The 20,000-nt window shown below is 60.8% G+C and overlaps 1 protein-coding gene and 1 long non-coding RNA gene across 3 annotated transcripts in view; one reads left to right on the top strand and one right to left on the bottom strand.

The window, feature by feature from the left end:
• Window positions 1-17,666, top strand: part of COL4A2 (collagen type IV alpha 2 chain) — a 168,537-nt gene extending 150,871 nt beyond the window's left edge. For both annotated transcript variants that reach the window (XM_073887417.1, XM_025874778.2), the window contains exons 30-48: window positions 990-1,151; window positions 1,944-2,114; window positions 2,861-3,004; window positions 3,904-4,026; window positions 4,308-4,489; window positions 5,788-5,851; window positions 6,049-6,123; window positions 7,367-7,474; window positions 8,167-8,274; window positions 8,957-9,028; window positions 9,373-9,498; window positions 11,186-11,302; window positions 11,824-11,985; window positions 12,076-12,174; window positions 12,502-12,648; window positions 12,806-12,922; window positions 13,549-13,740; window positions 14,818-15,104; window positions 16,677-17,666. In XM_073887417.1, the coding sequence (XP_073743518.1) occupies window positions 990-1,151; window positions 1,944-2,114; window positions 2,861-3,004; window positions 3,904-4,026; window positions 4,308-4,489; window positions 5,788-5,851; window positions 6,049-6,123; window positions 7,367-7,474; window positions 8,167-8,274; window positions 8,957-9,028; window positions 9,373-9,498; window positions 11,186-11,302; window positions 11,824-11,985; window positions 12,076-12,174; window positions 12,502-12,648; window positions 12,806-12,922; window positions 13,549-13,740; window positions 14,818-15,104; window positions 16,677-16,934 (2,714 nt within the window). In that variant the 3' untranslated portion in view covers window positions 16,935-17,666. The remainder of the gene's footprint in view (window positions 1-989; window positions 1,152-1,943; window positions 2,115-2,860; window positions 3,005-3,903; window positions 4,027-4,307; window positions 4,490-5,787; window positions 5,852-6,048; window positions 6,124-7,366; window positions 7,475-8,166; window positions 8,275-8,956; window positions 9,029-9,372; window positions 9,499-11,185; window positions 11,303-11,823; window positions 11,986-12,075; window positions 12,175-12,501; window positions 12,649-12,805; window positions 12,923-13,548; window positions 13,741-14,817; window positions 15,105-16,676) is intronic.
• On the bottom strand, window positions 4,484-19,242 carry LOC141371578 (uncharacterized). Its single transcript, XR_012376651.1, has 3 exons — window positions 18,783-19,242; window positions 5,741-5,933; window positions 4,484-5,654 (listed from the first exon to the last, which is right to left on the bottom strand). It is a non-coding gene; the product is annotated as an uncharacterized lncRNA (long non-coding RNA).
• Between the last annotated feature and the right edge of the window lie 758 nt (window positions 19,243-20,000).

Consider the following 20,000-nt stretch of genomic DNA (forward strand, 5'->3'; position numbering starts at 1 on the left):
CATTGTATATGAGGAATACTAAAATCTGTAAGAAAAATATCAATATCCCCAAAGGAAAATAGGAGAACAAAACTTTCATTAAAAACCCAACCCGCGGGCGCCTGGGTGGCTCAGTCGGTTGGGCGACGGCCTTCGGCTCAGGTCATGATCCTGGAGTCCCGGGATCGAGCCCCGCATCGGGCTCCCTGCTCAGCGGGGAGTCTGCTTCTCCCTCGGACCCTCTTCCCTCTCGTGCTCTCTCTCTCTCATTCTCTCTCTCAAATAAACAAATAAAATCTTAAAAAAAAAAAAAGACCCGACCCGAGAAAAAAGGAATGTGACTCTCACCCCACCCTGCGCGTCTCGCAGCTGATCGGGCGCTCCCCCCCGATCCTGCGGCCGGGGTCCCGTCTGCATCCGCACCAGCCCCGACGGAGAGAGCCCGCAGGAGGGCGGCCGGGTGCAGAGGCCGGAGCCGACGCTGGAGCGCCCGGCCGCAGCGTGAGTGAGCATTGGCCTGACCCACGACGTCAGCTTCCAGGACAGCGTCCCGAAGAAACGGCCTCTAACGCGGGCACAGATCCCTTGCGACACTGTCCACAAGAGCAGGGCCGGGCGGGCGCTGAATGTGTCCACATGACGCAGTCCTGCTACGCGCATACCCATTCAACACGTAAAGAATATTTTAAAGTGTGGCAGAATGCTCAAAACACAACGTCAAGTAGAAAAAAGCCCAAACTTGAACTCACAGCTTGCCGTCTGGCTGCCAGGGTGTGTTCTCGGTGCACTGATGTGACCAGTGGTCGGCAGGAAGGGCGCGCGGCCGTGTGGGTGGGTGGGTGGCCGCCGGAGCCGCTGGGAGCGTATCCCTTACACTTGCGTGCCTCCTCCGGGGTCCTCCGGGGTCCTCCCCCGGAACGGACGAGACACCGTTTGGTAGAGGACATCTGAGAGGCAGCTGTGGTCGGCGGGCGTGGGCTTGGCCTCACCCACTTGTCTTGATCCCGCAGGAAGCCAGGGCATGCCGGGAATGCCGGGCCTGAAGGGCCAGCCGGGCTTCCTAGGACCCTCGGGCCAGCCAGGCCTGCCCGGGCCGTCGGGACAGCACGGCTTCCCAGGAGCTCCCGGCCGGGAGGGGCCCTTGGGCCTGCCAGGCGCCCCCGGTCACGGAGGTGAGGAGGCCCCCTGCCCTGGAGGGGTCAGGGCCTCACATGTACTGACAAGTGAACTAGCACCACCCTCCCCCCAGAGAGTTCTCACCCTGGGCTCCAGGGCACCCCCTGCCAGACCTGTAGGGGTTCCAAAAAACCCCCACCGAGCAGCTTAAAACAACATTCATTCTCGCACGAACTTCGAGGCCGGACGTCTCACGTCCCCCTGGGTGTGTCCGGGTCCTGATCTCTTCTTAAACGGACACCGGCCACATCTGATTAGCACCCGTTTCTCTGTAATGACCTATTTCAAGGCCCTGTCTTCCAAGGCCCTCCCACCCCGCGGGACTGGGGCTTTAGGATTTCAACATATGAAAGGGGGGAGGACACAGCTCGTAGCAGGTTCTAGAAACGGGACATGTATTTTGCCAACAAGAGCTCAAACTACTTGAGAAACCCGTTCATCCTTCATATCTGTGGTATGTTGGGGTCCCAGGCAAGATTTCAGTAGGAAAAATGAAATTTCCACTGTGGAACTTCAAAATCACTGCTCTGCTTTGAGGAGGGGTATCACTTGTTTTCTGAAAGTGGCAGAATTGGGAAGAGAGGCAGGGCCTTCCTTCGGGGGAGGGTGGGTGGGGAGAAGGCCCGGAGATGAAGCCACAGGCCGTTTGCCCCCCGGGGCCCCCCCGAGGCCGCACCCCCCACAAGGAGGCTGGGTGCACACGTCCCTTGGGCGCTGTCCAGGGTGACAGGCCCCGCGAGCATTTGGGTCTTCTAAGTTTGTTTATCTTTTTCTCCTCTGCTCTCCAGGCCTGCCTGGAGACAGAGGGGACCCAGGGCACACCGGTGTCCCCGGCCCTGTGGGCATGAAGGGTCTCTTCGGCGACAGAGGTGATCCTGGTTTGCTGGGGGAGAGAGGCCCCCCGGGAAGTCCTGGGTTTAAAGGAATGAGCGGAATGCCTGGTATCCCCGGGCAGAAAGGTAACGGCGGGCACGTGGGGCACCCCCTGAGGCGGGCGTGGGGTGCCACTGGGACTCGGAGAGGCTAGCCCCGCTCACCAGCAGGCTGGGGCCCCCGGGAGGCAGCCCACCTCGGGGGATGCGAGGCTGGGTGTGACTGACCTGCCCCAAAATGCCGAGGCACTCCTGTACCCAGAGCGAGGGGGCAGGACTCAGTCTCCGCGTGGGAGATTTGTGGAGAGGCCTCTCAGGACACTGGGGTCAGATCCAGAGGCTGGTTGGTTATCACAAAACCAAAACCGAGGAAAACACCTGGTCCCTGGGCTGGGTTTATTTGCACGCGAACCGAGGCCCGTTTTCCTAGAAGGGGAGCCCTCTGGCCCCTGACTGTCGGGCCACACGGGGATCTACCTCTCCAGGGATCCTTTGCGGGCTCCCCACACTGGGCGCAGCGTTAACATCCTGCCGCACCCTCTCCCCGGCAGCCACGGACGTAGGTTACCATCCGTTTCCCTTGCGACTTTCATACGACCGCTACACATTTGCCGTTCGTCTCGGCCCCAGGGGCCACTCGGCAGGCGGGCTGACTCTGTGCACCTCAGTCTGCTTGCAGGTCAGCAGACAAGCCCCTTAGGAATGGTGTCCCGGAAATCCCCATTTTAGGGTAGGGAATCCTAGCCTCCTCGGAATGTCACAGACGAGCAAGACTGAAATGTCCCGTGTGTTTATCCATGGCTAACCCAGCAGTTTTCTCGTCCCTTCTGAAGGTGGGAGAGGTTCACCCGGGATGGATGGCTTCCAAGGCATGGTCGGACTCAAAGGAAGACCCGGGTTTCCGGGAAACAAAGGAGAGGCTGGATTTTTTGGAATTCCAGGACTGAAGGGTCTGGCTGGGGAGCCGGGTGTGAAAGGTATGTCCACCTCTCGAACCGTGTTTCTGACAGGGTTGGGACTCACTTTTGTGGGGCATAGCCCTGCTTAAAATGAATCTTCCACAGACACCCAAAACCTAGGCACAATTAGAAAAGAAGGAAACTAACAAAAATTAGAAGACTTTATCCCAGCCTCAACCCACCAGCCGTGTCATGAGGGAAGACTCCAATCCAAGGAAACTTTTGTTTGTATCCAACAGAGGTTTTTATCGAGGTATAATTGAAAACAACCTCAGTTTCCGGTGATGTCATGAGGTTCAGTGTTTGTGTGTAAGTGAAATGGTCACCACGTAAGACTAGTTAACACCTGTCACCACCCAGAGTTACAGAAGTTTTTCCTGATGATGAGAACTTTCCAGATCTACATGAAGGAACGCTGACCAGCAAGAAGGAAGGACCAGGGTCTGAAACCTGCTAGAACGTGGATAAAACTTGAGAGCATTTTGCCACGTTGTCTGCTTCCCTTTATGTGAAATGTCCAGAATAGGCAAATCTACAGAGACGGGACGTGGATTCGTGGCTTCCTGGGGTGGGGGGTAGGCAACAGTTGGGGTGACTGCTGATGGGCACAGGGTTCCTTTCCAGGGCAAGAAGATGTCCTAAAGTTCCATAGTGGCTGGGGGTGCGGGTCCGCACTTGCTCACGTGGAGAAGAAGTCGTGGGAGAAGCCGGGCATTTGCCATCAGCCTCGGCCTCTCTCGGAGACCCTTGCCCCCGGTTCAGGCCCAGTCGGGAGTGGGGGGGGGGGACATGCCTCCCCGGAGCTCAGAGCCCCTCAGGACTCACTGGCAGGGACAGCCGTGGCCGAGGGGCCTCCTCCCGTGCCCCTCCGCCTGGCCCGGAGGCCAAGGGAGAGACTGTATTCTGTTCCCTTGCAGGCAGCCGCGGGGACCCCGGGCCCCCAGGACCACCTCCCATCATCCTGCCAGGAATGAAAGACATCAAAGGAGAGAAAGGAGATGAAGGGCCTATGGGGTTGAAAGGGTACCTGGGCCTAAAAGGTGAGCATTGCCACACACACCCCCGCCCACCCCGCTTTGCCCCAGGGGCAGTATTTCCTGCACCAGATGCCCCTTCTTCCGAGAAGGCCCCGCTGTGTCCCAGCTCCTCTGACCCCAACATCTTGACCAGGCGGTGGCCCGCGGCTTCTCTGCGGCCTGAGTAGCCTCGCCTTCCCGGTTTAAGATTTGAAGCCATCGGAACTGCAAAGCCACACGCTTGGGGAGGGCGGCCACCACATCCCCTGCAGCGGTGGCAACTCACACTCGGGGTGCTCCCACAGGTGTTCCCGGAATGCCAGGGATCCCCGGGCTGTCGGGAGTCCCCGGGTTGCCGGGGAGGCCGGGCCACATCAAAGGAGTCAAAGGAGACATCGGCGTTCCCGGCGTGCCTGGTTCACCAGGATTCCCCGGCGTGCCTGGCCCCCCCGGAATCATAGGGTTTCCCGGGTTCACAGGAAGTAGGGTAAGTGGGCATCGCTTACTCCACATCTCCCTGTGATCGCTCCTCTCCCCTCTGCTCCTGAGCGGGTGCGGGTCCAGCATCCACTGGGGTACGAGTGGTCCACAGCCGGCTTCAGAGTTGGGGCTCAGGCGGCCCCGGGTCCCCGGGTCACTGTGAGGACACACGGTGCGCACGCCACCACCACTGGTGATCACGCGGTCGAGAGAATTCCCGAGAAATGCAGCCATACGGGTGACGTCGCGCTGAACAAAATAAAGCAGAAAGTGCTAACGATGTGACCCCGTCTGTGTAAAGGTCAAGAGCCAACGAGACTGGGACAGAGGTCAGCCAGACAGCGGCTGTCTCGGGCCAGATTAGGGACTAGGGAAGGGCACGAGGGAATGTTCTGGAGGCTGAAAACGCTCGATGTCATTATGTGGGAGGCACACAAGTAAAGTTCATGGAGCCGAGCCGTGGAGATGAGTGGGCCACACGGATGTGTGCTCCTCGTCAGGAGGGGAAGCTGTAAGAACAGAACACAGAGTGCCGTCCGAACAGGGACGCGGCCTCGGGCGCAGCCTCCCCGCACCCCCCAGAGCGGGGCCACGGTCGTGGTTCGGACTCGAGTTAGCGGGGCTGGGAGAGGCCGTGTGGAATCCCCCGCCCACGCTGCAGTGTAGAGCAGGAATGCCGCCCTCCACCGGAGGCGGGGGAACCATGCTGTCCGTGGTCACAGAGCCACGCAGACGCCATCCCGGTGTCGTCATCAGCGACCAACCACATTTCGGGAAGTCTCAGTGCCCACAGACGGAGCACAAGGCCGGGCGGCATCAGAGCAAGCTCGGGAATCCGGTGGCCCACGTCCAATCCCCATTCTGCTGCTTCCTAGCTGGGTGACCTCGGGCAAATCCCTTAGCCTCTCTGTGCCTCAACTTGTTCATCTGTCAAACGGGACACCTGTACCTACTTCATGGGGTTGTCCTGAAGTCTCCATGGCGCTCTTGAGACAGGACCCAGCACGGGCGCCAGTGCACAGCCAGGCAGGGTGGGATGTAGTCAGCCGTGCGTGTTGCCACCACCGTCATGACTGCGACACCCATCATCTCTGTTCTTAGTGTCAGTTCTTAGCGTCTGGCTTCACGGTCCAGGAGGAACCACTGTTACGCGGAAAAACTCGAAGGCTTTGCTGCAAATCGATCAGATAACAAACCTTGAGTGTTGGTTTTAGCCAAATAGCTGAACAGGCTAAACCCTTCGGAATTACAAACTTACTCTGTGAACAGCCTCCTGAGATGTTTTCACGTCTGACCTTGCTCTAGGGCGACAAGGGAGCTCCGGGCAGAGCAGGCCTGTACGGCGAGGTTGGCCCCACAGGTGACTTCGGTGAGTATTGCTCCGACTGTGACTGTAGGGCATCCACCATCCAGAGCATTCCGGGCAGGTGTGGTGGTCAGACCCCGAGATGCTGTTAGGAATTTCGAAGCAAATTATGCTATTAGGAATGGAACACAGCAAAGTTGCAAAACTAACCACCTGCCATTGGAAGACCTGTTGTCAACCGTGTTTTCTGCCTGCCACAGGTGACATTGGAGACACTATAGATCTGCCGGGAAGCCCAGGCCTGAAGGGGGAGCGGGGCGTCACTGGGGCACCAGGTACGTGAGTCCTTCCCGCCCCTGCATCTCAGCAACAGCCCTGAGCCCTGCGTGCGGCTCACTTGGGCACTGGCTCGCCAAGCGTATCACTGTTTGTGTGGCTGAGTCACACTTCAGGGAACGGTTTGAGGTCTTCGAGCCCATGTGCACACAAGACGCTGGAATTGTTTATCAAACTAAACCTGAAGACAAAGTCAGGAAAGCTCTGTCTGTCCCTGAAAGGGATGTTGGGGGACAGGAAGCAGATGACACAGTGACCAGCGCATCTTGTGGACAGAGGGGTTCAGTCTAGTGTGGAGGCAGACATGGGCCCTTGTCTACTGGCTTCTCGGGGCTCGTTGCAGATCTAGAATTTGGTCTCCCGGTGGCTTTCCTCCCAGCCACACGGGACCCCTGGGCTGGCTAAATTGCCCCTTCTAAAGAATTTCTCCAACAGTTCGGTTTATAAAAGCAGAAGGGCAAAACCATCTTTGCTCTGTAGTCACTGACGAAGACCCCATCTGTTCAACTGAAAACATGTTGGGGAAGAGAAGCCGCTCCCCGCAGGATCGTGGCTGCCCCCACTTGAATGTTTCGGTGTCACTCAGCCGCGGGCCCAGGAAGCAGAGTCTCCCACTGTGCCCACAGGACTCCAGTCCCAGGGGAAGTGGGGCCGCGACATGCATGTCAGCCACCCTCGGGGGGGCGTCCACAAGCGGGTGCCATCTCCCACTGCGTGAGGACCAGGAATCCGGGCGCTGAGCGGGTCTGACTCCGGGGCTGCACCGTCCGCAGGCTGGTCTGGGATGGGAGGGTCCACCCCCAAGACGGTGCCCTCCAGGAGCCGAGGGCAGGGCGCCCTGGCTCCTCACCGCGTGGGCCTCTCCCACTGGCTTGGGTGTCCTCACGGCCGGGCAGCTGGCTTTCTCCAGAGCCAGCCATCCAAAGAGGGGACAAAGGAAGGCCATGATGCATTTTATGGCCAAGGCTCGAAGTGACACACCTGCATTTCTGCAGTGTCCTGGGGGCCGCCCCGGGCAGCCCCATCCATGCACAAGGGCATGGATACCAGGACGTGGGGCCACTGAGTTAGAGAACACATTAGTCAGGGAAGGATCATGCTCATATGCACAGCCCGTTCACAGCAGAGGCACAAATGTGAAATGACAGCGTCGCTTTCCTGGTGTCCCCTTGAGCCCTGCAAGGGCTAGGCCCCAGGGAGGCAGGTCCTGCTCTGCTCCAAGCAGGAACTCTGTGCTTACAGGTCTAAAGGGATTCTTTGGGGAAAGAGGAACGGTGGGCGAAGTCGGCTTCCCCGGGATAACAGGCGTGCCAGGCGTCCAGGGCCCCCCCGGACCCAAAGGGCAAACAGGTATGAGATCTTGCCGTCACACGGCCTCCCCGCACACACCCTCCCCTGCACAGCTGAGCCTCCAAACCCCCAGGCCCCCGGGACAGAGGCGGCCGGTGTGCCTGTGTCCTTGTCTCCTGCAACCACACTCCACCCCAGGAGGCTGGCTCTGGCATGATGCCCATGACCTAGCTCTGTCTTAGGACCAAATTCGTGGGGAGGACCAAGGCGCCGGCCGCGGGGAGACACACGGGGAGCTGACGCACGTGCTCGTGTGGCCCAGCATCCATCTCCCCGTGAACACAGACCGAGTCCTGGCTCCAGGACCCCTTCTGTGCATTTGAATGCACAGAAACGCGTTTGCGGATCCTGAGTTAAGATGGAAAGCGAACAGGGGACTAGTTTCGAGCTTTTTTCTTGCCGCTGCTTTGGCTCTGTTTTGCCTTGCTTCGCGTGGGACCTGGGAGCCCTGACGCTAATCCTCCAGAGTCTCCTGGGTTCTCTCTGCACCCCTACTTGGATGACAGGACGAGAGTGGGGGAATGCGAGCTGCTCTCTCTTTGGCAAGGCTGAGCCACCCCCGCTGAACCTGCATGTGGGGTGCATTCCCTGCTGGAAGGAAGGCTCGTCCTTCCTCACAAAGCCCCTCCTCCTCCAGCTGGGACCTGAGTTCGGGGTTCCAGTCCCACTTAAGGATGCGTGTGTCCCCCCAGGCTTCCCAGGACTGACAGGGCTGCAGGGACCGCAGGGAGAGCCGGGGCGAGTGGGATTGCCCGGTGACAAAGGAGACCACGGCTGGCCGGGGATTCCAGGCTCGCCAGGTAAGAAAGAGCATTTCTCCCCTTGCAGACAGGACACGCGGAGTTGCGCAGAGCCAACCCGGCCGGTTGAGGAGAGGAGCCGTTAGCCAGGTTGGCCTCTCTGGTCGGCACCCGGGCAGTGCAGATCCGGCCAGAGGGACGGAAGCCGGTGCCCCCGCTGTTCTGTCCAGGGCTTCCGGCTGCCCGCTGAGCCAGGGCTGGCCGGAGCTGGGGGGGTCACCCGGCCTTCCAGGGCTGTCTTGCTCAGAATGAAGGGGGCCCACCCCACCCACACTCACTGCCCACGTCACAGGAGGCCTCTCCCCCTGCCTCCCGGGTCCTACTTTAGAAATGTTTGTCCTCAGGAATCCAGAGGGAATGGAATCATGCCAGACTGTTGGTTCCAAGCACAGTTCTTAGAAACGAAATCTATAGAGTGACTCAGGCGTCAGGGGGAGAAACGACACACCATTTCCAGTTCCCTCAAAGGTGTAAGGAATCTGCAGAAAGATTCCAGGAGGACAGTCTTGATGTGAGTGCTTCTTCTGGGTCCCACGGACGTCACGTTATGCAGAATGCTTCCTGTACTTTTGAGGGAAGTGGACAGGTGACCGTGCACTAGCGACCAGAAGCAGGTCTGAGCTACTTTACGAGCTGCGTTGCTCTCCAGTGCGCAGAATAACTGTGAGTGACACCCGCACAGGTTTTCCCGGCATCCGAGGCATCAGCGGACTGCACGGCCTGCCAGGCACCAAAGGCTTTCCAGGATCCCCAGGTACCCGACGCTGCCCCGCCCACGTGGCCCCGCCCAGCAGTGGGGGAGGGGTGCTGCGGGGTGTCCCGGACTTGGAGGCTCAGGGGCCAGGACGGCACCGGGAGGGCTGTGTGGTCATCCGAGGGCCACATGGACAGGGGCCCCAGTGGTTCTGCAGACCGAGAAGGGGTTCGGCTACCATCAGATCTGGGATGCTGAGGCCGCGTGGCTAGCCAAAGTCACCACGGCTGACCTCTGGCTCTGTTTCCGAGTCTCACGGCACAGTGTGACTGTCCTTCCACTTCAGGAGATCAGCCTGGCGCAGGGGAGGATGCTGACATCACTGCTGTTATCCCCTGCCACAGGTGCAGACATCCACGGAGACCCCGGTTTCCCCGGTCCTACTGGGGACCGGGGTGACCCAGGAGAGCCCAACATCCGCCCAGGTCCTTTCGGAGCCCCAGGACAGAAAGGGGAGCGAGGAGATCCAGGTGAGGCCAAGCACCACCCAGTGGCACCACCTGCACAACCAGACCCGGTGTGTCTGTGAGTCAGAGAGATAAGGCCCGGAGCAGACATGGGCAGTGCCGGTTGTGCTGCAGAACCTCCTGGCCAGCCCCCCACCATCGTACTCTGTTATCACCCTCGGGATAGTTATTGGAGTGAGGATCTAGGGTCAGTCCACCAGCACCTCTCTAGTTGGGAGTGAGGATCCAGGGTCAGTCCACCAGCACATCCCCACTCAGGGGTGAGGATCTAGGGTCAGTGCCCATGACTTTGAAGTCAGGTGCCTGCATGTGTGTTCTTGTTTTGCCTCTTGCTTGGTGTGACCGTAGACATGGCTTTGTTCATAAATTGAAGGTAGAAACACACCTTGTGGGTGTCGAGAGGATTCAGCGAGTTAATACAGATGAAGCTCTTACACACAGGAGCCCAGCAAACATGCTGGCTTCTCTAGAAGTCCTCAAGGCAGCATGTTTTCAGAGGGTCCTGCTTGTTAGGGGATCTGCCCTCTGGAAGGGGTCAGGGAACGCAGCCACGGGATTCAGTGGTGAGACCCGGAACAGAGGGAGGCAAGAGGCGTAGGTCCCGCGTGGTGCACGCCGGCCTGCCCGTAGACGGCGCTCGCGACACCCCCACAACTGCACTCCGTGTGACCACGAGTGCCGACGCCTGACGCACACCGCGCGCCGTTCAGGCTCCGACCCTGGCAACGGGGGACGTTACGGTTTCCACCGGGGCAGAAATCATCTCTCTTATTCCCGTTTATACCTCAGTGAAATGCCTCCTGCCCCAGAGTTAAGTGTCCGATAACTATCTGTTCGGGAAGAATACTGTGACCCCGTAAGTCCTCCTGACCTCCGCTGTGCTGTGTGCCCCCGAGCGTCCCTGGCTTACCCCTACTCATCCCTCTGTTCGCTGTCCGTGCAGCATGTTTCTCAGAATCCTTGTCGCCCCTGCTGGGGAGCCCCTGCACTCCATCCCAGGGACCTGAGGCGTACGGGCTCCCAAACTAGTGGCCCTTTTTAAAGCAGCGGTCCACTGTGAGGTCCTCACCCTACACAGAAGCCACAGCCGCCCCATGACCCGGTGGCTTCTATGCCCGCTGGGCCGCAGCCTCGGCCGTGATCGGGGAAGGGGACTCTCCGCTAGGACATCCCTGTGGACACTGAGCTGACACAAGGGAGCTCAGTGGGGCCTCCAGGGTTCCGCCCCTTCTGCTCGTCCGGTAGGGATGCCAGTACTGATCTGGGGTCACCAGGAGATCCTTAGGGAGTGGGCAGATTGGCAAGGACAGACTGTGAGCAGTGGGGACCCACTCTGTAAAGCTGGGGCGCAAGCTACCAAAGGGTGGCCGCAGGGGGACTGAAAGCATCTGTGTGGCTCAGAGGCCTCATCCCACCAGGATTGGAGCCCCCAGTCCCAGCACCAGGGCTAGTGAGCAACAGAGCCAACCTCTGAGGGCCCCACGCCATCCACAAGGAGCCACGTCGCTGAGCTCGATGCGTGGGGGCCTCTGGGCAGCAGGAGGAGCTGGTGGCCTCCCCGGACCCGGCCTCGGGCACCTCCCACCACGGCCCTGCTCCGGGACAGGAAGTGGTGGGGGAGGGGGGAGAACCATCGATCGAAACGTTGGATGCTGATGCTCAAACGGACTTCTTCTGTTTCCCTCCCAAGGGGAACGAGGCCCAGTCGGGAGCCCAGGACTTCAGGGCTTCCCAGGCATCACCCCCCCTTCCAACGTGTCTGGCTTACCTGGTGACAAAGGGGCGCCGGGCATATTTGGCCTGGAAGGTAAGCAGGACTCCCGTTTCTGCGGGGGCAGGAGCTGGTGGGGACTGGGTTACTTTGGGGATGGAACAGACGTCGTTTCCACCTTGAGGACATTATTGTGCAAAGTGAAATAAGGCACCCAGGGAGGGACGAGCACGGTGTGAGGTCCCGAGAGCGCTCAGACCCACAGACAGAAGGGAGGAAGCGTGCGGGGCTGGGGGAGCCGGTGAAGAGTCGCTGACTCCTGGGGACGGAGCTTCAGTTTGGGAAGACGAGAAAGTTCTGCCGTGCAGGGTGGTGATGGCCACTCAGCACGGTGGGTACTCAGTGCCCCTGCACCACACACTTAGACACGGTTAACATGCTAAGTTTTGGCGTGCATATACGAAGAAAGTCGTCCAGCGTTAGACTGGCCAAAGGCTCTCCCCACGAACAGGTGACCTTGCGTCTGGTCCCCCGAGCGCCTCCTGCAGCGCGTCCGGTGCCACGTGGCCGAGCCGGCGCCTTCCTCCCATGTAACTTCTCTCTTGTGATGCCGATAGGTTATCGAGGGCCCCCCGGGCCGCCTGGGCCTGCCGCTCTTCCTGGAAGCAAAGGAGATGTGGGGAACCCAGGAGCTCCAGGAAACCCCGGAACCAAAGGATGGGGCGGGGAGCCCGGGGCCCAGGGCCGGCCCGGCGTGCTCGGTCTCCCGGGACAGAAAGGTAACGGCGCCACCCGAGGGCCCCTCGCCTTCCGGAGGCTGGAGCCCCCGGCCAGACAGGTGAGTCCTCCATGCGCTGCTTGTCTTGAAGGGCCCAGAGGGGAGCCAGGATTCATGGGAAACACGGGAGCCACCGGGAGTGTGGGCGACCGAGGCCCCAAGGGACCCAAGGGAGGCCGGGGACTCCCAGGTAAGTGGCCGTCTGCACACCCGCAGAGCCCCTCTCCGGGAGTGGGCCTCGGGACTGTCCCTGCCCCTCGGGCTTGGGGACCCCTCTGAGGGCTCCCCCGGCCATGGGGCCCTGCCGTCACCCCCGCTGGGACGTGGAGAATGACCCGAATTGCCGAAAGGGCTGAGCGACCTCTCGGGCGGGTGGTATCCATCTCGTCTCTGGAGAGCAAGATGGTTCTGGAAAGCGCCACCATTGGATTCAGCGGATAAAACAATAGAATACAGATCAAAGCAAGAAAGCCCAGGGATTCTCCTGTGCCAACTGGGCTTTCTTTTCCCTTTCCAGGTGCCCCTGGTCCTGTGGGATCCCCTGGGATTGCAGGAATCCCCCAGAAGATCGCCATCCAGCCGGGGCCAGTGGGTCCGCAGGGAAGGAGAGGCCCCCCCGGGGCGCAGGGAGAGATGGGGCCCCAGGGCCCCCCAGGAGAACCAGGTGGGAGCCCTGCTGCAGAGCCGCCGGGGAAAGGCTCTGTTTTGTTTGCTTTGTTTTCACTTTGGTTTTCCGGCTGAAAAGCCTCTGTTCGGCAGCAGTGATGCCGAGCATCGTCACTCGTCCCGTGCTAGTCACACTTGTGTCTGTGGCTCGGCAGGTTTCCGCGGGGCTCCCGGGAAGGCAGGGCCCCAGGGCAGAGGTGGTGTGTCTGCTATTCCCGGATTCCGAGGAGACCAGGGGCCCACGGGACAGCAGGGGCCGGTGGGCCAGGAAGGTGAGTGGTGGACGGCGGGCGGGCTGTGGTATTCGGGGAGGGAGGAACGAGCCCTGAGACAAGCAGAGAGGACAGGCCCAGGGGGAGCGGGGCCGGGGACGTCCCACGAGGAAGTGATGACAAATGAGGGCGTCCGCGGAGGAGAGGGGTACAGAAAAGGCAGGGTCCACCAGGACCACGGATGCCGAATGTTTGAAGGGACGTCCTGCTGGAGGCCGACCGGACATGCTGCTGTGCTCCGGGGACAGAATCACCCCTGGGCAGGCATCACGCCGGGACGCAGGTTTCTAACCCAGAAGTGCCCACGTGTGCAGAGAGCGGCCTGTCCCAGGAGGTCCAGCCAGGGGGGCCTGGCGCCCGGGGCAGAGGAGGCCCGTGTGTTGGGTGGGGGCTGGCCTGCAGTCCTCTGGGCCCTTCCGCCTCCCGAGTGTTGCAACCCCTGGCCCCTGGTTCAGGACCCTGGTGGATCAGGTCATCTGCAGGAGGCTCTCGGCCTGCAAGGGGCAGAGCCAGTGAGGGCCAGGCTTCGGGGGGAGAGCAGAGAGCGGCCTCAGGAGGCAAGCATGTCAGCCACACGCCAAAGTCCGCGCGGCAGCTGAAAGGCGGTCACTTTCTCTTGGTTCTAGGGGAGCCGGGCCGCCCGGGGTCCCCCGGCCTGCCGGGCATGCCCGGCCGCAGCGTCAGTATCGGCTACTTGCTGGTGAAGCACAGTCAGACGGCCCAGGAGCCCCAGTGCCCCGTGGGCATGAGCAAGCTCTGGAGCGGGTACAGTCTGCTATACTTGGAGGGCCAGGAGAAAGCCCACAACCAGGACCTGGGTAGGTGGCGTCACTGAGCCCCGGTGAGGTTCCTGCAGGCACTCAGGCGGGCCGGCCCGAGCGCACCGGGCCACCCACACCCTGGGGCTGCAGAAAACACTAAAATGGACTTAGAAACCTCCAAACCTCAGGTCAGGGCTGCAGAGAGTGCGCGGCAGCGGCCTCCGCAGGGTCCAGCGCCTCGGCCTGGGGCTGGCCGCGCCCGCCCCACCCCCCCCGCACCGAGGCCACCAGTGGCTCCCGCAGGCTCTGAGAGCAGGCTGGGGCCAGGCCAGGCCTCATGCAGAAGCCCCGGGAGAGCAGATACGAATGTGTGTGCACATCTGTATTTAAGTGAGCCTGGTCGCCAGAAAGAATTAAAATGACTTCCAGGCACACAAAAGGCGTGCAGCAAGCCCCGCTCGAAGCTGGGGTGTGCAGGGAGGGTGCCTTCGTCTGTGGTGGGGAACCTGTCAGGCCGAACCCCGGTGGTTTGTGCACATTCCTGTCGACGCGTTCTGCTTGCAGACGAAGGCTAACGGAAACGACAGCAGGGCCAAGGCGAAGCGAGGACAGGGCCTACGCCACAGCGCTGGGCCAGCTTGCGGGTGCCACACCGTGGGCTCTAGGCTCGGGCCGTGCCGGGGAGCCTGGCAGCCAGCTCCGCTCAGTCCTCGCTCTGGCCTGCCCTGTACCCAGGGCAGTGAAGGTTCCCTGGGGTGGGTGCGGCCAGCGGTCCTTCTGGGAGGGCCCCTCAGGGTGGGCTAAGCCAGGCCCTCGTCTGGGATCCCACCAGGGGATTCATGGGGCCGGTGCGTTAAGACCCCTGCCACGGGGTGCTCGTTCATAAAGACCCGCTCCCTGCTGACCCGGCCCGGCGCAGAGGCCTACGTGGGAACTTCCGGAAGGGCGGGGCTGAAACACCAGCAGGGTCAGCTCCGAAACAAGGAATCGCAGACCTCTGGCTTGGTCAGGGTCCCCGGTGCAGGTCTGAGCCCCACCAGGCGGCTGCTGGGCGGAGCCTGACGTGGGGCCCCGGGGCCTGGCCAGGACGGGGGAGCAGCATCCGCCCCGCTCAGCAGTGACCCCTCTCCGCAGGACTGGCGGGCTCCTGCCTGGCTCGGTTCAGCACCATGCCCTTCCTATACTGCAACCCCGGGGATGTATGCTACTTTGCCAGTCGGAACGACAAGTCCTACTGGCTGTCCACCACTGCCCCGCTGCCCATGATGCCCGTGGCAGAGGACGACATCAGGCCCTACATCAGTCGCTGCTCCGTGTGCGAGGCCCCAGCTGTCGCCATAGCGGTGCACAGCCAAGATGTCTCCATCCCCCACTGCCCAGCTGGATGGCGGAGTCTGTGGATTGGATACTCCTTCCTCATGGTATGTGGCACCTGCCCGCTTTCTCTCTGAGCGTGGAACTGGGTGAAAATCTAGTTCCTCTCGCCAACCACACCCTGCCTGGGGAAGCAAGAACAGCCGCCTTTCTAAGAATAACCACACAGGACAGTTGTTCAGGTTGTGCGCTGCACAAAGGCATCTGGCCCAGGGGATGAGAGCTGGAATACAGCCTGCGCTTTTGCCTGCACTTTGCTAACTGAGCCATGTTCGGCATGGGTGCCCCCACCCAGAAGGGGCCCGTTAATTTGCCACCAGGCCTTTGTGCAGGGCATAATCAGGATAAACTGGGCTACCCTAATGGCAGCCCTAAAGTTTTCCTGCTTACTCCGCCATGGTAGGGAGAGTGGAAAGCCCATGACCCTGTAAGGTGACCTTTGAGGACAGACAGAAAATCCCTTTTGGTTGCACGTGACCATCAGGGAGCCTCTGGGCCCAAGGAATAAGCTGTGGTCCCTCAGATCTTTTAACCTGCATTGGAAATTGAAAAATGAAAACTGAGCTGCCCCCTTGCAGAGGGAGTGAAGTGGTCCCAGCTCTGAGGCTCAACGCAGGGCGCTTCATCCTGACCGCCGCCCGACGGCTCCCTCCTTCCCCGCGTGGCCTCAGCTCCTTCACACCTAGCGTGGCGGGGGGCGCTGCTCACCCCAAGCAGAGCGCGGCGGCTCTGGGCTGGAGGGCTCCTGCCTTCTGTGAGCTGGGGACTCCAAGGCTTTCTGTTGCCATGGTTTTGTGTAGAGAGGCTAACCCAGGCTCCCTGCCCAGCGCGTCCCAAGACAGCCTCCCTTGCCCCCCACAGCCTGTAGCCGAGTCCCCTCCCGTTGCACACAGCCCATGCTTCCAAGCCACATGGCGCCTGTCTACATGAGCCTCTGGTGCGCTTTAACCGGAGCTACACCATTCCTGAGACCCAGAGAAAGTGTCCCTGTGACGCTGGGCCCGCCTCCTGGCAACAGCCGCACCATCAGCTCAGGCGCCCTCTGATGGGAGCAATAATTGCCACACAAGTCACAGGACAGTTAGAGACAAATCAGCAAGGGGGGATTCTCCAAACGGCTCCCATCCCCTCTTCACGAGCGCAAGCCGAGGAGGGGCTGGAGGGGCCACTGTCTTTGCTCCTTATTTCTACCTCACCGACCTCCCAGGCTGACCCCACACACTGACTGTATTTTTCCTTTAAAAAAAAAAGCACACTCTGGTATCTCTCCCGCCAGGCAAACACCCCTTTCTTTGGGTGATGCGGGAGACGGTATTTCCCCCCAGATGAAGTCCGCCGTGTCCACTGGCCGTATAACCTGCTTCTGTTCAGGCTTTCACTTAAGCCGCACATGTGCGGCTGCAGATGTACAGCCTGCACCTGTACAGGGTGTGGGCTCACGGCCCTGGACCCGCACCTGCCGCGTGCACCCTGGGCTGCCGTCCGTGGGCTTCACCCCGCCACGCTCCTAGCATTAAAGAGTGCGGTGCGGCGGGCTGTGTAGACCAGGGCCGATGCTCCAGAGCTGGGGTGCAGTGAGGGGGACGCGCTCATGGCCCTGCCCCGTGTCCCCCGCACAGCACACAGCCGCCGGTGACGAGGGAGGCGGCCAGTCGCTGGTGTCGCCGGGCAGCTGCCTGGAGGACTTCCGCGCCACGCCCTTCATCGAGTGCAACGGGGGCCGTGGGACCTGCCACTACTACGCCAACAAGTACAGCTTCTGGCTCACCGCCATCCCCGAGCAGACCTTCCAGGGCGCGCCGTCTGCCGACACGCTCAAAGCGGGGCTCGTGCGGACGCACATCAGCCGCTGCCAGGTGTGCATGAAGAACCTGTGAGGGGCCGCCCGCCCCGACGCGCTTCTGTCCCGGGCCACGCTCAGCCCGGGGGCCACTTTGGTGCTTACTCTTACTCATTACCTCAGAGGACGCCCCCAAACGGATCTCGTTCTTTTCTTTAAAAACCCAGTGGAAAGGCTTCCAAAGGAATTCAGCACCGGCGCTTCTACCAAGTAGCCCCTCGCTGTGCGCAGGTGCCGGCCCCCCTCCCCTCCGTGGGGGCTGTTCCCCTCCCCAGCACCTCTGTCCGGCCATACATCACGCACTAGGTGTCGCTAACTTCTTCGTCTGCACCTGTACAGTCTGCTTCCGAGCGCCCGCCGCCGACCCGCATACTGAACTCACCTAACAGGGTGGTGCAGACTAAGGAAGCCTGAACTCCCGGCTGCGGTCTGCACAGCCGGTCTCCGGCCACTCTGCGGGCAGCTCTGTTTTCTCCCAAAGACCACTGATGTGAATTTGAATCCCCTCAGGAAGGCCAGGGGTGCCTTTTATTTTAAAAAGCCTTAGATCGTCCGGCACGAGCTCCCCTCCCCCCACGTCCTTACAGACCACCAGAAGCGGAGACCTTCTCAGCACCTGATGTCAGCCACGCCACCTGGCGGCGCACTCGAGTATCCTCGGCCCCAGGTGGCCCCGGGGATTGACCCTCTGTCCTTGGTGACTTGTATGCCTATGACTTATCTAACCTCTGTAACAACCACAGAATAAAAGTTGGTTTTGAGCTTTTTATACCCCGAGTTGCTGGCTGCCTTCATTCGCATCCGGACAGCACAGGAGGCCGACCCCGCACTGCATCTGGGCCCACGAGCCTGCCGTGGGTGAGCCGGGCCCGCCCCCCCCGCCGCTGCCCTTTCCTGAGTTCCCGCAGACCTGACCCAAGTCTGTGGCCTGCCGTTCACTTCTCAGGGAGCCGTGTGTGTTCAGACACCCAACCACCACTCGTGGGCGTTGGGAGGATGGTCCCTGCAGAGACGCACTTACAAAGCCACTCAGTTCTCACCCAGCACCCCAGGTCAGCTCTCCATATTGCCAAGAAACCTCCATGCACATTTCTGGTTTCAGTTTCTCTGGAACCTGGCTGGTCTTGGGAGCCCAGCTCAGAATTTGTTACCCTTTAAAATTCAATCTCATAGTAAACTTTTTTAAGAACAATTTCCATGTCATAAAGTAAGTTTTCTGCCTGATAAGGTCATTTGAACTCTATCAGCAACCACCCTGACTCGCATTCCCCCAGAAGCTGACCAGGACAAGGACTCTGCACAGGAGGGTTATTCAGGAACATGAGTCCCAATCAGGGAATGGAGGGGGCCTGGCAGTGAACCCCGGAAAGAGGACACCTTACTAAGGGGGTTACCACCAAGGGGAATTTAGGGCTCCGCCCTGTGGGCACCCACCAAGGAAAGCCACAGAAGGAGCCTCAGCTTGTGCAGCTAAGGCGCAAAAAAGGGACGTTTCCCTCCACCAGCTCTTGCCCCTCGTGGTCAGGGGTTGTCTGGGACTGTCCAGTCCCCTGCGCTCCCAGGTGCGCGGGCTGAGCGACATCCCAGGTGGAGGTGCGCTCCCAGGGAAGCAGCATCCCAGGTGGAGGTGCGCTCCCAGGTGCGCGGGCTGAGCGGCATCCCAGGTGGAGGTGCGCTCCCAGGGGAGCACATCCCAGGTGGAGGTAGTGGAAAAGCAGCAAAGCTAATGTAAGGTGCCATGGGCTACACCTGTACGCAGATGGTTTCCATAGCAACAGCCATAGCACACACACACCCCCCACCATGGAACGCGAGGCTTGAGGCCAGGATTTGAAAGATGCCCAGCACAGCAACCCCGCCCCCCCCCGCCCCGGACGAAACTCACGGAGGCAGCTGTTCATTCTGGACTCCAGTCCCTACGATCAAGGGGCAGCCTCCAAATGTGTCCCAGTCCTGAAGACTGCAGCTTGGCTTGGGTGTGATGTCAGGAAGGACACGGTGCTGGGGACCCACATCCTCCCTAGCGGGTCAGAGCCCCCAGTGGCCCCTGACGCCCTCCCCATCTGCAGACTGAGCCTTGCCTCCCTTCCACAGCTCAAGTTCAGGAGTGAAGGGCAGCTGGGGTGGAGGCCAGCTCCAGAGGTGGGGGTCATGTGATGACATAAACTGGCCTCATTCCAGCTGTTTCCAGGGGCCACATGAGCACAGGGGTCAGGGTCCAGCCTCTCCGTGCTGGGAGTGGGGGGACCCATGTCCTTCCCGGAGCTGCCTTGCCCCTAACTCTACACTTAGGAGAAGGCAGGGTTACTGCAGAGCTTTTGGAAAGGGGATCCTTGCATCCGGATTATGGGTCTCCCCCATCCCCGCACTGCCCTCCCTGCCCCAGGCACAGGAACCCCCACCCCCCACAGAGGTGTGAGCGTGCAAGTGAGGCCACCAGAGGGTGAGGCCAAGGGAGGAGGGTGGGAAGTGCCCCCGGAGACGCACACACACTGTGTCCTGGGGCTGACAGTGGCCCCTCCCCAGGCCAACCCACCCCACTCACCTCGCCCAGATGATCAGCCCCCAGACGCTGCTTCTAGGCCTTCCTGGTGCAAACAACCGGATGCAGGGACCCATGGGGCACCCCTCTGGTCGTGGGCAGCAGGTGCACGGCCGACCCGACCTTGCGAGGGAGGACACGTCAGTGCACAGAACGAGGCGCGTGAAGCCGAGTTGGGTCTGTGGGGAAACCGGGTGCTGTGCGGAGGGTTTGCTGGACACCCGGGTGCGGGTTTTCCTGGCACACAGGCAGCTATGTCGAAACCAAGTTCAGAAACGACAAAGTTGTACTTTTGAGAAGCCAGCCTTGCAGTTTGGGACGAGGGGGAAACAGGGCTCCCAGCACCCAGGTTACAACATTTCCAGCCTGAACCATTCCTGCTCCGCACGCCGCCTCAGGGCGCCTGGAAACATCCAAGGAAGAGATGCCGCTGAGGAGGTTTCCATCGTGCAAGGACAGTGGAGCCCAGGGAGAAAATCCGCAGGGGCGGCTCTGAGACCAGGGTAGCCGGGCAGTCGTGTTTGTACAGAAGGAAAAAAGGAACGTTCGAGGTTGCCAGCT

The sequence above is a fragment of the Callorhinus ursinus genome, unplaced genomic scaffold (genome assembly GCF_003265705.2).
Source record: "Callorhinus ursinus isolate GAN/ISIS: 27379988/994484 unplaced genomic scaffold, GSC_fseal_2.0 scaffold79, whole genome shotgun sequence".
NCBI classification, from domain to species: Eukaryota; Metazoa; Chordata; class Mammalia; order Carnivora; family Otariidae; genus Callorhinus; species Callorhinus ursinus.